Here is a 17,444-nt window from a genome sequence, read left to right as displayed (position 1 = left end):
TTAGTATAATAACTTTTTATTTGACATCTACAAGATGTTGGTATCTTGCAGCTTTTGACCAGGTTTATACAATCTCAATTTTTCAATAGTGCAACCTGTGCAAGCAAAAAAAAAAAAAAAAAAAAAAAAAAGGAAAAGAAAAAAAAAGAAAGAAAAAAAGGAAACAAAAAGACCAACTGTCCCCTCACTTGTTTTTATAAACATCTATTATAGGCGAAACAAAACTTACCCATAGTATAGATAAGTGTCTATTCACATTTGTACATTACCATTTTAAACAGCTTGAGATAAACTCTACAATGTCTTACAACACATTAAACAATATTCAAGTTACTAGGTAACAACAATAACAACGTTAACAAAAAACATACAGCAGAAGCCTCAAGTGTTTCCTCATTGTCTAGTTTACAACTCAAGTATGGTTTCCTTTTTATGAATAACAAAGCAAATTAAGAAAATGAAGTAAAAAAAGATTGTTTGCGAGATGAAAGCCAATTTGTATTTCTTTCTAAAACTATCTTTAAGTTGAAAATGTAACTTTAAGAGGCTTATAGCCATTTTTGCAGCACACATTAGGAATATTATTAATACATTAAAATTAACTTTTAAGATATTTTAATCACAAAAAATGTATGTACTCATTACCTTATGAGAAACCTGGGGCAGGGAGGAGAATCAGGGAGGAGTTCACAGGGCTGGAAGCAATACCCAGGTATAAACACTATAAAAATGCAATAACCAATGCTGTACATCTACAAATGTTTCCCTCCATTACTTGACTTCTGTGTTAATCTGTTTACGCATGCTTTCAAAGACATGCACTGTCAGAACAAAAACTAGAAAAGAACCTGAATGCATGATATGCAACCTTTCATTTCATGCTTCAAGAAACCTATTGTTTAAGTTGGAAAAAGAAACCAATATATATTTTCTATATTTATGGACTCAAAACACATGCATCCAGGGAGAACTCCCACAGCAATGACATGGATGTACTGTGTTAACCCTGAGCACTGTATAACATAAAAGTAAAGCCAGTTTGGGAAGTTCCAAGCATTTTAAACCAACTGTGGTTTGTAGCCTTTAACAAACTCACAGACAGACACACACGCGCACACACACATCCCCCTCTGCTCACCCAAAGTAAAAGCACATGGGAAGTACCAAGGGAAAAGCAAAAGGAAAGACATATGCACTACCATCGGCACTGCTGATTTTCAGTTTTGCTATCTATTCCAGGTTTGTCCTTACTCCCAAAAAAATTAACTAGAGAGAGCACAACTGAAAAAAATATATAATTCTTTGGAAACTGTCCCTGATTTTTATGCAAATGATATGCTTCAACAGCATTTCAGATACATCCATGTTGAAACCTGTCTGCTCTTTACGCGTTGCTCAAGTTGGTGATGCTCTGTGGATGATGCTGTTGCCACAGCTGTTTCTGCTGGACCGCAAGCTGTTGAGACTGGTCTGAAGTTGATAGGAGATTTACAAGAGGAGACACACAATTTGCCGGAATGATCAAACCTGTAATTAGTAACAAGAATTTATAAAGTTGCATCCAGTAGAAACTATACTGTATCTTACAGCTTCACAGCAGACTCCAAGTGAGGCATATTAACTGTAATGAAGAACTTCACACAAAAATTACATGAGTACCTAATAACTGAAATGGCCCACTGAGATGGAATATGATTCTTCAACAGCATTCCCCACAAGTACCCACGCATATGCTTTTGTCTACTGTAAAGCCATCTTCTTACTGGGGGGGACAAAAAGCCAAACACAGCGTTTTTCTATCTACTATCTTTGTAGTTCCACAAACATATGCAAATACCACCTTCTTTGTCATGTACTAATGCACCAAAAGGAAAAAAGTTGTGAATTCAAATGCTTATTGAAGCAGGTGACTCTGCAGTGGACACAGAGTAGATATTAGCAAACTGGAAAGCATATGCCCTGTGAAAGGAACTCCTGCTATGAGAGAATGTGAGCTCAATGTTCCAGATAAGCTGTTTTTGTTGTTTGTTTAAAGAAATCCAGACTTTTATATGAAACTTCTTGATTCTTAAATGTTCGCAACAAAATGAAAACTCGCAACAACCAAAAATACGTGAGGGTCAAAAAAGAAGTTCCTGGGCTGACTTTGTCCCGCAGGCTGCCAATCTGTGATCCAAGATACAGAGGAGGCTGCTGTAAATAAAACAAAGACAAGCAAACAGGCAGAGTGCAATAGCTGGCCAGGTTCCTGGGATGCCTGCAGTTGAGCACACGGTGGGAACAGCTAGCCTAGTTTGCCCTTGCTCCCTGCAGGACACTGAGCCACCCTCTGTACACAGTGGCTTTTGAGTTCCATAGTCTCAAACTGACTCAATGGAGAACTCAGGGCCAGAGGCTGAGCTAGCTTCACACCAGGGAACCTGCACAGACGATAGCAGTTGAGAAGTGGAGCGGGAGCAGCTTAGAGCACATCAGAGAGACGAGCACATCCTGACTTCAGCCAGGACCAACATCTCTGTTCAAAGGCTTAACTTCTGTCCTACCTTCTAAGAACATATAGCCCAAGCTCCATACCTACTACTAGAACAGATGTTAAATGGATCTGGAATAGAGCTCAGATGTTAGGAACAAAATGAGAAAAAAACAGGATCAGATTTTTCCCCCCAAAACTCAAAGTAAAAGTTAGACTCACCTACAATCCGTTGTCCATCTTCCGTTCTTAGCCGAACTATTTGCATTTTCACATTTGTGCCACTGACAGATGCTAGAACACCCTCAACTTTTGTCCAGACACTCAGCACTGAACCACACAATACGTAATACGTGCGGCAACGAAGACCTATTTCACAAACTAATCCCAAGCTTGCTTTTTTGCAATTGCCACGCCTAAGAAAGACAGGGGGGAAAATATATGTGTGTGTGTGTACACACATACACACACACACACACACACACACACACACATACAAACTGATGTAAGGTTTGCAAGATCTATCCAAATTTTAAGTGGAAAAATTTCTAGCATTATTTGCCTTTATTGACTGTTACTTAGATTACAATCCTTTTGACATATTGTATTATCCTTTCCAATTTAAGGTATCACCACTCACTTTTAAAACTATAGGTTTTTTTCAGGGGCCTGCCTCCCTGTAAAGGGCTGCTCTATTGGTTTGCATATCAACTGAAACATTTTGGCCATTATAGTATCTATTATCTTATAGTAACGCTAGCTTATAAAATGATCCTGCCACACAAAAAAATATCAACACCTGTGAAAAGGGGATTAAAAAAGATTCTCTGTCAGTTATTTCTACATTATCAAACTACCAATACATTGCTCTAGATCAGATTAGTGGGAACAGTCTCATTAAAAAAAGTTAAAAAATTATAAAAGGTGGCAGGGAGGGGTTTCAGTCCAATCTCTCCTCCTACTGAGCTAGACTCTGTTGCACTGGTACCTGCAGAGAGAGAGAGACACTGACTGACACTGTATGTAAATTTTAAAACTGAGTAAAAGGAAGGCATACCAATTATTTTATGGTTAAAATTATTTTCATGATTCATCAATAAAAATGTCCTTCTTTCTTGTCAGTATATAATTCAAGATGAATTTAATACACAGTGTTAAATGTACACATATAGGCCAGGCATGGTGGCTCGTGCCTTTACGTAATCCCAGCACTTTGGGAGGTCAAGGGTGGGAGGATTGCTTGAGGCCAGGCAAGACCAGCCTAGGCAACATATCCAGATCCCATCTCTACAAAAAATTAAACAAACAAAAAAATTACACAGGTGTGCTGGCATGTGCCTGTAGTCCCAGCTACTTGGGAGGCTGAGGCAGGAGGACTGCTTGAGCCCCGAGTTGGAGGTTACAGTGAGCTGTGATTGCGCCACTGTACTGCAGCCTAGATGACAGAGCAAGACTCTGTATCTTTTAAAAAAACAAAAACAAAAACAAAAAACGTATAGGGTACTTTTCTTGCTATAACTCACAGCAAATGTTGTAGAGGACTTTTACAGGTTAACTTTTAAAATATTTTATCTTAATGGCTTTTCCTAAGTTAATTTCCAAAAGGACTAATTTACTCTCAAAATGAAAATAAAAGGCAGTGCTCACATTAAACTTACCTACCTGCATAACGAATCCCCCCAAAAAACCTCAAACTAAAATTCATTTACATCCTATATTTTTCAAAATGTACACCAGACACTGCAAGAATGTTAACTATTTAATTGGAGAGAAAACACCAAAGAGAGAATTAAGACCTACAGAGTATTAAAATACTCTACACAAGGTCCTGAGGTGAACACTGTAAGGGGCCATCCAGGGGCCCAGCAGGACTGGCTCCAGGACTCAACACATCAAGTCTTCTCATCCTGTGCAGCTACTTTAGGCATTTCCCTGATTTCTTGTAAGTTCCCTAGATCTGAGACGCCAGTAAAATTTTTTAAAAAGAGAGGAAGAAATAAAAGAAAGGAGAGAGTGAGAGGAGGAGGAAGAAAAAGTTCTAACAAGGATGACAGTTAAGTCCATACTGCCAAGAAATAACCAAGCATCAATGAGGAGCAGAGGGGACACTCAAACTAAATAGTGGCTGGGCCACAAATGTCCAATAAATACTCCTGACGAAATGAAGCATGCTTAATGACAGTTAATCTGTTCATTTACTCATAAGGACATATTGGTAAAGAGTGAAGGTGTATTGAAATCTTGATTGCACTTTGGAAAATATGGTAAGAAACATGAAAATACTAACCAGTAAGCATGAGTACAGGTATCTGCAGATGAATTATACTGATCTAACCAGTGCACCAAGGCATCATCTGAGACAACCTGTAAAAGTAAGACAAAAATTTCACTGAAATAGTATTGTTTGAAATAATACCGGTTGCCTAATCTGGTGTATTAATTCCAACGGCAGCTAAGTTAAAATCATCTCTATACAGAAAACCTAGCCCTTGCTAACTAGTTGAATTTGAATGCTATTCAAAAAGTTCTGCCAGCCAGATGTGGTGGCTCACATCTGTAATCCTAGGACTCCGGGAGACCGAGGCAGGAGGATCGCTCAAGGTCAGGAGTTCAAGACCAGCCTAAGCCACGAATGAGACTCCCATCTCTACTAAAAATCAAAAGAAATTAGCTGAACTAAAAATATACAGAAAAAATTAGCCAGGCATGGTGGCACATATCTGTAGTCCCAGCTACTCAGAAGGCTGGGGCAGAAGGATTGCTTGAGCCCAAGAGTTTGAGGTTGCTGCGAGCTAGCCTGACGCCACGGCACTCTAGCCCAGGTAACAGAGAGAGACTCTGACTCAAAAAAAAAAAAAAAAAAGTTCTGCTGTAATGGTTTCTCCTATACAATGAGTTTCTATAATAGGATTTTCGTAACTACTTAATTATAATTGTTTTCAAATGAGAATAGCAAGGAATAGTAATATAGGGTAGTACTATTAATAAAAACTAACAGTAATGTTAGAAAAAACATAGTCATTTACTGTTTTCTAGAAATCGATGCAAAAAATAAACATAAGAGGCATGCCCACAATAAAACCAAGAGGTGGTAGGAATTATAGTCTCACACACATTCCCTTTAATAAAAAACTCTAATTTTTGTGGTTAGTATTGAAAGCTTCCTTTACTCTCAACAAAAGCTATTTAAAATAACAATCTTACAAGTTTCTTAATGGTTGATAACATTAAAAGACTGGAATATTAGTGTAACAAAACTTGTTATTTTCCTTTAAACAGTAACCAAATAAGAAAAACTGACAAAATAATTTTATATATAGATACAGCTATCCTAAACATAGTTTCAACATATCATAAAAACTGGTATTCATATATAACAATGTACAACAAATGAGAAAATACCTTCTTGTATTTCTTTTTTAGATCAGTGTAAATCTCTAATTTGAGCTGTTTCCCAGTATTTGGTCGATAAACTAAAAAGAGTTTCTTTTTAGGATTCACTTCTTTAACTAAGATGGCAGTTTTCTTGCTGTTCCTTATCTATTAAAAAAATGAGAAAATAAAAAGATTTGATACTGCACACTCTAAGACAAATTTTTTTCCATCACATCAGCAAATATCATTTCAGAGACTATACACCAAATAAGTACATGAATAACTGCAATAAAGGACCACAAATGCTGTTTAAAAGACGTGAACAAGGCCACACCCAAAAGGTAGTTATTGGACCATAATTATGGTGAAGGATGTAGGTTAAGGGCCAAGGTTTTCTTTAGAAAACTGGAATAAGCTTTAATGCAAAAATGTCCAGTACAAACGATTTTGCTTCTTCTATTTCCTGTACCTGGATTCATAGCCAAGCAGCCTCAGAGAAACAAGAAAAAGTGGAATAAAATGTTAACAGATTATCTCTGAAGGCCATTCAAAAAAAAATGTTCCAGCCTGAGCAAGAGCGAGACCCCGTCTCTACTAAAAATAGAAAGAAATTAATCAGACAACTAAAAATATATAGAAAAAATTAGCCGGGCATGGTGGCGCATGCCTGTAGTCCCAGCTACTCGGGAGGCTGAGGCAGGAGGATCGCTTGAGCCCAGGAGTTTGAGGTTGCTGTGAGCTAGGCTGACGCCACGGCACTCACTCTAGCCCGGGCAAAAGAGTGAGACTCTGTCTCAAAAAAAAAAAAAAAAAAAATGTTAACAGATGAGTGGACAAAGAAAATGTATATACATATATACACTTCAAATACTAGCAACTTGGATGGAACTGGAGGCCATTATCCTAAGTAAAGTAACTCAGGAACACAAATCCAAATACCGCATGTTCTGACTTGTAAGTGAGAGCTAAGCTGTGGGTGTGCAGGGGCATAGAGAGTAGGATAATGGACACTGGGGACTCAGAAAGGGTTAGGTTGGGAGAAGGGTAAGAGATGAAAAATTATCTATTGGGTACAATGTACATTTTGGTGATGGGTGCACTAAAAGTCCAGACTTTGCCACTATACAAATCATCCAAAAATCATTTGTACCCTCAAATACACTGAAATTTTAAAAAATGCTAACAGTAGAATCTAGATAGTGGACACAAGTGATCTTAACAGGCAAATTCTTTCATCTCCACTGCACGTTTTAAACTCTCCACAATAAAATGCTGCAAAACGTGTTGCTCTCCTTCAAGCACCACCAAGATGCCCTGGATGTCCCCGACCTCTGCACACACTTGTTCCACCAGTGCTGCCTTCCCTACATCACAGGGTATTGTAAAAGTGGAAGGAGAGATCACATAACAGAGTTCTGTGAACACAAAGCCACCACAGCAGAAGGCCAAAATGTTGAACTCATTATACATAAAAATGTATGGAAAAATCAAAGAAAAGCAAGCATTAGAGAAACTCTGGAATCCAGGTATGTATTTTTAATTTTAAAGTTGGATTCATGAGAGAAACTCTAAGAGGAAAGAGTTATAAAAAGCTCTATTTAACTCAAGAGAAAACAAAATTAGAAAATTCAATTCTTCTTTAACGAGGGATGAAAAGCTTCTAAGCAATAATCTCTACAGCAAAATTGAAGGAAAAAGAAAAGTTTCAAAGTAAAGACATTTTCCCAGCTCCTCTACATAATAAATCATTGTTTGCTGAGGTATTAACATTTTATATTAATTCTTATAATGATAAAAGAAAAAGATAGTATTTTACTTTCCTCTTCAAAGATATTAAAGATCCTTTGCCTTTTGTTCAAATGATTTGAAACTTTATTTATATAATTACTGCAAAGTCATAAACAATGGTTAAAGCCAAAATTGTATACAAAATTTTTTATCAGTTGGCAGGAAACTCCCAAACTTAATCTTGGAGGACAGCCTGTAAAGCATGTAACAGTGTGATCTGTCTTGATAGTGTCAAGTTAATTATAATTATAAAATATCATCATAATATAGTGGAAATAAAAGTGATTCTGACATTGTTTTCCTAATGGTAACATATGTTACACATAGAAAAAGCATGTTTGCTGTTGAGGAAAGAGGAAAAGAGGGAGAAAAGAAAAAAGAGAAAAGAAAAGAGAAAAGAGGGAGGGGAGGGGAGGAGAGGGGAGGGGAGGAGAGAGAAGTCCACTGAATGCTATGAAGGTTCAAAGGCAAACAGCCACACAGTCCTGGAATGACACCTCTAGGGCCACTGTTCCTCAAGTCTAGCCACCCACTGCCATGCAGGAAATGAAGGACTAGTGTCGCCACACTAAGCTGGGGATCAGGACCTTTCATCACAATCTACCAATGGTGAAATTCGGTAATATTTTAAACTAAAAACAATAACAAACACCCTATGTGAACCAACCAAAATTGTGTCTATGGGGGAAATCTGAATAAAACAGGTGAATTGTACGAATGTGAATAGCCTGGTTGTGATATTATACTATGGTTTTGCAAAATGTTATCAATGTGGAAATTGGGCAAAGCATACACAGAATTTCTCTGTACTGTTTATTATAACTACATGCAAATAAACCTACAATTCAACAAATATTTTCAAAACAAAAAAAATCCCACAACCCAAACAGAAGTCAGATGTTTAAGGGCTTTGCTCTAGATCAGGGACCAAAGAGATAAGAATTCAAGAGACTTTGGGAGGCCAAGGTGGGAGGATCACTCGAGCTCAGGAGTTCGAGACCAGCCTGAGGAAGAGTGAGACCTCATCTCTACAAAAAAATAGAAACCTCAGCCAGGTGTGGGACTACATGCCTGTAGTCCCAGCCACTTGAGAGGCTGAGGCAGGAGGATTGCTTGAGCCCAGGAGTTTTAGGCTGCAGTGATGCAGTGAGCCATAATGACACCCATGCTCTCTAGCCAGGGCAACGGAGTGAGACTCTGTCTCGAAAAAAAAAAAAAAAAAAAAGAATTCAAGAGAAAATAAGTATCAAAGATATACAAAGAACATCTAATATATGGATAATAGGAATCCTGGTAAGGGAGAAACCCAAGAAAATAAAATATTAAAATTGTTATAAAATAAAAATGTAATTAATCTGAAACCATATAGGAATTAAAAATATATATATATACAGACTTGTATATATAATTCAGAAAACGTTCTGAAATAAAAAGATTTGAAACTACTTCTTAAAAGTGAAAGAAAACTAGAGTACCATCAAACTTTGACAGCAACCCTTTACCCTAGAAGAATAAATACCAGCATATTTAAGATACTCAAGGAAAGAAAATATAAATCAAAGATTTCATATACAGTAAAACTATCTTTCAAGTACAAAGGGCACAAACTTATCATCGTGCAAGAACTCAGGGAGTAATGATCCCATAAGCCCTTCTTAATTTATCTACTACAGAATAAGCACCAGACAGACAAAATGACTAGAGATTGATTAACCTATGGACTAGTAAGTGAACAGTGAGCATTAAATATGACCCATACAACTAAGACTAAATAAAGATTAAAATGAAGAATATACTGTATAATTACTATATACTATGACAATGCAGAAACAATAACTATTTTGTAAAATGAGGGAAACATGGAAAAACAGGTTTTTTTAATTAAAAAAAAAAAACCTTCAGCAATTCTGGAGTTCAGTATCAATATTTTATCATCCTGTGTGTCTTTGAGAATAAAGATTCTTGGTGTGGAAGAAAGACTATATAGAGAATTGGGGATATAAAAATTCTGTAGTCTTGGATTTCAATAGGATAAGTCAATATGAACTCAAGATATTGTGCTATATATGAAAGCACATGTGTATGCATACGTGTGCACACCTATATGTACAAGTGTACGTACGTGCACACACACGCACACACACGCACACACACACACACACACACATTTCCCCTCCTTAGTTCTGTCAGGCAAATCATAACTAAAAGAATATAGTTATGCTACTATCTGAAAAATGAGTTTTTAAGACATAAAGCATTATCAGGACTAAAGAAAATATGATATTATGGGGAAAAAGTTCAACTACCTAAGGAAACATAACTTCTAAATTTGTATCTAGTAACATTCCTCAAAATATATTAAGTAAAGAAGTATATAAATGGACAACATCACAATTACAATAAATTGCCAAAACAGCGAAAGCTAAACACAATTGGAAAATTGGCACAAAGTGAAGACACAGTTACAATGTCGTCAGTGAGAAAGTATCACATATCTGAATAGTTAACATGTAAAGCAAAAGTCGTACTTGCAATGATAAGTAAAAGCCATCGTCTGGTCCTGTCAGCTCAGCCCAAATCTTGGTAGCTTCCTCCCATGACATTCCCCTCTCTACACTAATCTGTAAAAAAATAAAATAAAACTTAAGCTCCTATCACAGGAGAACTACATGTCAACATGTGCACATTTTCCACACTTACCGTGTATAATTCTACATGGCCAGAAGTTGAATATCCTGGAGTCAGAAACTTCTTAACATCACTTTTCCTCACCTTCTCATCTCCAGAACCAAGATCTTGAATAAGAAAACCAACATGTAAGTGTAAAAGGAATACTTTTATCAGGAATACATACGACATTTTAAAATATTTCCCTACTTACCTAAGATTCCCATATCGTATCTTCCATTCTTTTTTGCATTTTGAACAACTGCAGTAAGTGTGTCCGCAAAATACTGAAATAATGCATTCTGTTGATGTACCTCCATGCCTAAAATTCTATTTAAGAACTTGCCTATGTTGTTATAATCTGCAATAATAAGATTATATCAATGATTTCATGCATTCAAATGGTTATTTTTTTACTCATCTAGGCCTAGTTCAAATCCCACTTTCTCTTCTATAGTCTTCCTTCCCAACTCTCCCCGTCCCTGCAACAGAGCTATGATCTGCACATTTCTACCTCTAGCAATTAGCACAACTATGACGGATGCACAAAAGATGTTTGTCGAATTGAATTTTTGCATCTTCACTTATGGAAAGTATGAACGCAGTTTAGCACTTGAGAATGTTGGTTTTCCAACATTAAATCTTAACTCATGAAGTTACAAGTACTCTCTAAGCCATCGAATCCAAACTGTGGCTGCACAGTAAAAATGCCTAAGAGCTTTGGAAAAAAAACTACCAGTGTCTGCACTGCACTCCTAGCTTCAATCATTTGTAAATGTTTGACAGCTGATTATATTTGCAGCCAGTGTTGAAAGCTGCTGCTCTATGGACAGAATAGAGGTTTAATCTCTAATGAGTATCCACAGTGGCCAAAAAAGCCCAGAGTGCTCAGTAACAAGAGACTAAGAAATACTGACTTGAAGCTTCCCCTTCAGCTACAAAACCACATGTAATAAAATCGGATTTAATAATATAGCAACAGTTATATGTACCCACAAAGTTAATAACACTACCTTTATCAAGAGTAAGAATTCCTGAGCGATCTTCTACATTTATCAGGCCAACTCCTATCAGTCCTTGTCGAACATCTGTAAGAAAATAAACTTATATAAAATCCTATAATCCAAATGACTCAAGGACCTGCTTCTTACCTAATCAAACTAGATCAATTTCTAGTAGTAAGACAAAGCCTATATATCTTCTACAGTTCCAATTAGCTGAATTAAATGGAACCCACAGTCCCCAAAGGTCTTTAGCCACTCCAAAATCCTTGAGTACTCAAACTTCACACTATATCTCTTTCCAACAGCAATCCTGTGTAGCAGAGATCTTTGTCTATGAAGTTCTCACCCACAGAATCTAAGCAATTTTACACAAGGAGCAGAATACCATGTGCTTTAAAAAAAATAATGGTGTGCAGGCTCCAACCCAGACTTGCAGATATTAGGCTATAAGAGAATAGGGTCAATTTTGACCCAGAAAATCTTTTGGGAATCCATCTATGGGGGAAAAAAAATCACCTATGTGTGAGTTCAGCACTGTTTGTGGTGGCAAAGAATTAGAAACCATCTCAATAGCAATAGTGAATGATTCACTATAACCATGCTGTTGACTATTATGGAACTCTTGGTTAGCTGCATGAATTAGCGCTATAGCTACTGACTTTGCAGGGGATGTATGTGACGTATTGTTAAGTGAGAGAAGTACATTGCAAGTAATATCATGCCATTCAAAAGAAAACCTCGGTACTAAGATAAACATGGAGAAAAGACACAGAAGGGCTGCCCCTGCTCACGTTGTCAACATCTGTGACCTCAGAAGGTGAGAATGGAAGGGGTGTTAAGAAGAGGAGTATTAACTCTCTTCATTATATACTTCCAGATTCTTTTCATTACTTATAATAAATAAGTAAATGTTAATTTTAAAAAATTAGAAATAAATCAGGGAGTTATTTTGGATACTCCCTCTAATGACCAAGGTGGGAAGAGGGTGTGGGGTTAAGACTTCACTGTTTGCTTTGGTAAAAGCTGTCAGTGATCACAAGCACCTCTGACAGGTGTGTAAACATGGACTGCTATGCACACATATTGGTATGTACTAGTATGATGGAAAGGACTTTCTAGTAAAACACACTAACTCCACAATGATAATGTTTCAAATATCTTACACCAACTTATTTTCAATTTCCTGAACTATTAAAATCATCTCTCCTACCTACATGTATGAGGTGGGCCAAAATCTATTCTACAGATTTGTAATATGGGATTAAGAATTTCTATAGTACTACCTAAGGTTTTAATTATGGAAATTTCCACGCATGCAAAAGAAAAAAGATTATTCTATGAGCCACATGTACCCACCGACTTTTAACAACTGTTAACTCATGGCCAAATTTGCTTCGTTTACACCCCCACCATAAACCCAGGTACTCTTTAAACTTTAAAATTAAATTTTAAAAGCTATTTGGCAAACTGATTTTACTTAATGCACTAAAACCACTTTGTTTTATTAGTATTAGAGTAGTATTGGCTGAGATGGGAGGATTGCTTGAGGCCACGAGACCAGCATGGACAACACAGTGAAACACCATCTCTAAAAAAAGTAAAAAAATTAGCTAGGCATGGTGGCATGCACCTGTAATGTCCTAGCTACTAGGGAGGCTGAGGCTGGAGGATTGCTTGAGCCCAGGAGTTTCAAGCTGCAGTGAGCTATGGCTGTTATCACTGCACTTCAGACTGGGTGAGACCTTATCTCTAAAAAGAATTTTATAAAAATAAAAATTAGCCTAGTAGTGACATCCTCTTTTACTATGTCAAGAGCAAAAGCATTTTTATTTGAATAAAATGGGTTTTAATAAATCTGTTTAATATAAGAAGTAAACTCACATGTTCTAATAACCTCTAATTTCTACATTTCATACAATTCATGCCTGAAGAAAAATTAAAACTGAAACAGCAAATGTTATAATAAATAATTGAGTGTATCACTGTCAACTGTTGATTTCTAAATGTTACCTTTAAAGAACTCTCCAGGATAGTCTGGAGGTGGTGATACCATAGGAGAATCCAAGTTCACAATGGATTTCATGACGATTTCTAAAGCATTTCTTCCATACTGCAATAAAAACCAAAAACTTTTAACCAGTTTCAGCATCTGGATATTCTTCAATCACATGATCCCCTACATGCTATAACAACCATCCCTGTACCAAAGATTAAAAAGCAGCACGTGCCCCAAGTCCCAACAAATTGGGAGGCTGAGGTGGGAGGATTAATTGAGTCTAAGAGTTTGAGACCAGCCTGGGCAATATAGCAAGACTCTGTCTCTAACAAATTTTAATAATTAGCTGGGTATAGTGGCATATAGTCCCAGCTCCAGGAGGCTGAAGCAGGATGATTGCTTGAGCACAAGAGCTTGAGGATACAGGGAGCTATGATTAGACTACTGTTACCCAGCCTGGGTGACAGAGCAAGACTCTGCCCCTTTAACCAAATAAATAAAAGTACATCTCAAACAAAAGCGTATCTCTTTATAGATTTTATACTGCCTAGTTCCTGCCATTGCATATAGCAGACATTTGATAAATAACTTCCTTTATTTATGGGAACTCACAACTCATTCCCAAGTGTTTATTATATTCCTACTGGGAATGACTACATTGATAACTATATAGATGACTATATTGCAGAGTTAATCACCAAAGATCTAACTTACAGGTGAAATCCTATGTCTTACAGGAAACCATGAATTTAAAGCAAAAACATAAGGAGAGAAAGTTTTCAATTTTATTTTATTTTTTTTTTTACCACACGAAGACACAAGTTTTTCTTTTTTTTTTTTTCCCCTCATCCCCAACTCTGCCCAACAAGAAGTTTTCAATTTTAAACAGTAACCACTTTCCCTGTCTGCTTGCTACATACACCATACACTACCACAAGTTTTCAGAGATACTGGGAGCTGAAATGTACCTTATTGTCAAAGTTGAATCTGCTCAGATCTCTAGATTCTGTTGCTCTTCTGTCACCATGTGTAAGCGCCCCCTATCAAAACATAAAATTTCTAATCAAGGCACAGTTAACCTTGTACCAGAAGACACATAACACAGATCACCTTTTACATACATTCACACGACTCAAAAACTTACCAAACTCTCAAGTCTTTTAGCAACAATAGATGCAAATCTTTGCTCTCCTGCCAATTCAGAAATCAGAAAGACATACTCGGGAGCAGTAACTTGGTTTGATCGATGAGTTCGTCCTGTAACGACATTTTTGTAAAAGATCACTGTGTTCACTAGATAAAGACAGGATATTCTGAGATCTATTCCTAGCACTTAACACTAAATGGGTATTGAGAAACCCTTTAACAAGAGGAAAAATTAAAGATAACATTTACCGTAACTCCCCAAAAGTAAAAAACTAGTATTCTAGGGTGTGTATAAAAAAAACAAAGTACAGGCTGGGCACGGTAGCTCACGCCTATAATCCTAGCTCTCTGGGAGGACGAGACGGGCAGGCAGATTGTTTGAGCTCAGGAGTTCGAAACCAGCCTGAGAAAGAGCGAGACCCCGTCTCTACTAAAAATAGAAAGAAATTAATTGGAGGACTAAAAATATATAGAAAAAATTAGCCGGGCATGGTGGCGCATGCCTGTAGTCCCAGCTACTTGGGAGGCTGAGACAGGAGGATCGCTTGAGCCCAGGAGTTTGAGGTTGCTGTGAGTGAGGATGATGCCACAGCACTCTAGCCTGGGCAACACAGTGAGACTCTGTATCAAAAAAAAAAAAAAAACAAAACAAAGTATAAAATTGTAAACACTGACTTGAATTACATCCATGTTCAAAGCAATACTCCCCCTTATGAGAGAAGAGAACCTGCCATAAAACTGTTAAATGACAGAAGTATTACTATTGCTACCCCAATTTTGGTTAACCCCAGTGTTGCTGAAACGAAGCCACTCTGGATTCTCCCAAAATTGTTGTTCTTCAAATCACTGGGCACAGGGAAATGAAGACAGAAGGGAAGGAATGGCAATGTGTCTTCAGTGAAGCCAATGAGACTTGAAAAGGACATGGAAGTAGCAGCTGCTCTACAAGGAAAACACTCTGGAGGAGCCTCACCCTTAGATATAATGCCAGAAGCCCCACAAAAATCCCACTGAAGATCTTTTACAGCTTTTAAAATAGGTAAAAAATGAATTCATAATGCACTATATAAGGTATATGTAAACACTCCTTAAATGCAAAATCTAAGCTTTGGAGTTATAAGCTAACGTTAAAACAGGTTTTGAGGCCGGGCGCGGTGGCTCAGGCCTATAATCCTAGCACTCTGGGAGGCCGAGGCGGGTGGATTGTTTGAGCTCACGAGTTCGAAAACCAGCCTGAGCAAGAGCGAGACCCCGTCTCTACTAAAAATAGAAAATAAATTAATCGGCCAACTAAAAATATATAGAAAAAATTAGCCGGGCATGGTGGCGCATGTCTGTAGTCCCAGCTACTCGGGAGGCTGAGGCAGAAGGATTGCTTGAGCCCAGGAGTGTGAGGTTGCTGTGAGCTAGGCTGACACCATGGCACTCACTCTAGCCCAGGCAAAAGAGTGAGATTTTGTCTCAAAAAAACAAAAAAAAAAAAAACACCAGGTTTTGATATGCATACATTTTCCCAATGATTCCCAGCTATCCGTTAAGTGAAACACCAACGTAGGAACGTACCAAACTGCTGAATTGCTCTATCGGCACTCCAGGGTAATTCCAAAGTCATATGAACTCTTCGCCTTTGATTTTTAGCTCTCCGATCTGCTTGTAATGAAATACCAGAGCTGGCAGCTTCTGAGATGATAGCAATATTCTGTATCGAATGTAAGGGGAGAAAAAATTACCTCTGCGCAAGAATAAGCAGGGCAGTGACTTAATTAAAGTCCTTCAATGAACTTCTGGTGGTCCACTAATACCTGCTCTCTCCTTCTTCCTCTGACCTCCAAATTTAGCTAAGGTACATGACTGCTCAGAATCAAGATTTTATGTCCCAGTCTCCCTTACAGCTAAATGTAAGCAGGTAGGCATGCTCCAGCCAGTAGGGTGGCTGTTATGTATAATGTCTAGGAAATGTCCTTAAAAGTAGGAGACATGCCCTTCTCCTCCCCTTTTCTCCTCTCTGCTAGCTGAAATGTAGAGGTAATAACTGGCTCTTGGAACAGCTATCTTGGAACACAGAGATAACTCGGAAATGGAGGCACACATAATTAGATGAATAACGCAGAAGAGGACTGGTCTTCAAGGCGCCGTAACAGCACTGGCTCTACCTACCCAAGTACGTGCATGAGAAAAATAAACATCACGTTTAAGCTGATACGATTTTGGATTTTCTATCATTTAAAAGCCAGAATTAATTCTAACCAATATAATTTGTATAGTGCCTGGGCCTAGATTGATGAAACAATTAAAATAACTAATATCTCTATCTACAATCTTTAAAATATATATGACCACACCTTATCACTGTAGAAATTTCGGTTGCCTCCAGAGGCTCTTTATGTTGCTCAAGCTGGCACCTTGAACTCCTGGGCTCAAGTGATCCTACCACCTCAGCCTCCTAAGTAGTTGGGACTATAGGCATGTGTCACTGCAGACAGCAGCTTTTTAATATATTTTTAAAGACAATTTTCATAACAGTAACTATCATCTTTTTTCCAGTTACAGAGGTAGAAAAATTTATTGAAATATAAACCAAAATATGGGTGAAAAGGTAAGATTTTCTTCTTCCTTCTTTTAGATTAAGGAATGGGCTTCAAAAGGTGCTATTCTGAAGGGGTGATACCTATTTTTTAGCAATCTCATCAGCAAATGCATATAGTTATTCCAACTAGATGGAAAAAAATGCATCCGAGAAACTTAGATTTGATGACATCCATTTAACAGGATAAGAGTATATAGAAAGAGCCTCTGGAGGCAACCAAAATCTCTACAGTGGTCAGACATAGAAGTTCAACCTCCAAGCCATTCACAGTATATCACCTTAATATGGTATAGCAATAAAAGAAACAGCAAACCCAGAGGATACCAGTAATCTGGACACTCTTAAATATCATTCTAGTCTCAAAATTAAAATGACACTAGTGTGACATTCGATGTCTTGAAACTAAGATGA

At 37.5% G+C, this 17,444-nt stretch overlaps 1 protein-coding gene across 2 annotated transcripts in view; it reads right to left on the bottom strand.

Moving 5' to 3' along the window:
• SBNO1 (strawberry notch homolog 1 (Drosophila)) overlaps positions 1–17,444 on the bottom strand; it is a 67,435-nt gene continuing 49,991 nt past the window's right edge. For both annotated transcript variants that reach the window (XM_012663474.1, XM_012663475.1), the window contains exons 21-32: positions 16,010–16,145; positions 14,445–14,557; positions 14,269–14,340; positions 13,315–13,414; positions 11,314–11,388; positions 10,515–10,661; positions 10,334–10,428; positions 10,162–10,254; positions 5,873–6,010; positions 4,758–4,834; positions 2,693–2,886; positions 1–1,527 (exon numbers count right to left, since the gene is read on the bottom strand). In XM_012663474.1, coding sequence (XP_012518928.1) covers positions 1,385–1,527; positions 2,693–2,886; positions 4,758–4,834; positions 5,873–6,010; positions 10,162–10,254; positions 10,334–10,428; positions 10,515–10,661; positions 11,314–11,388; positions 13,315–13,414; positions 14,269–14,340; positions 14,445–14,557; positions 16,010–16,145 — 1,383 coding nt within the window. In that variant the 3' untranslated portion in view covers positions 1–1,384. The remainder of the gene's footprint in view (positions 1,528–2,692; positions 2,887–4,757; positions 4,835–5,872; positions 6,011–10,161; positions 10,255–10,333; positions 10,429–10,514; positions 10,662–11,313; positions 11,389–13,314; positions 13,415–14,268; positions 14,341–14,444; positions 14,558–16,009; positions 16,146–17,444) is intronic.

The sequence above is a fragment of the Propithecus coquereli genome, unplaced genomic scaffold (assembly GCF_000956105.1).
Source record: "Propithecus coquereli isolate 6110/MARCELLA unplaced genomic scaffold, Pcoq_1.0 Scaffold81, whole genome shotgun sequence".
In the NCBI taxonomy this organism is placed as follows: Eukaryota; Metazoa; Chordata; class Mammalia; order Primates; family Indriidae; genus Propithecus; species Propithecus coquereli.
Note: the sequence above shows the minus strand (reverse complement) of the source record. Positions and strands in the feature narration are given on the sequence as shown.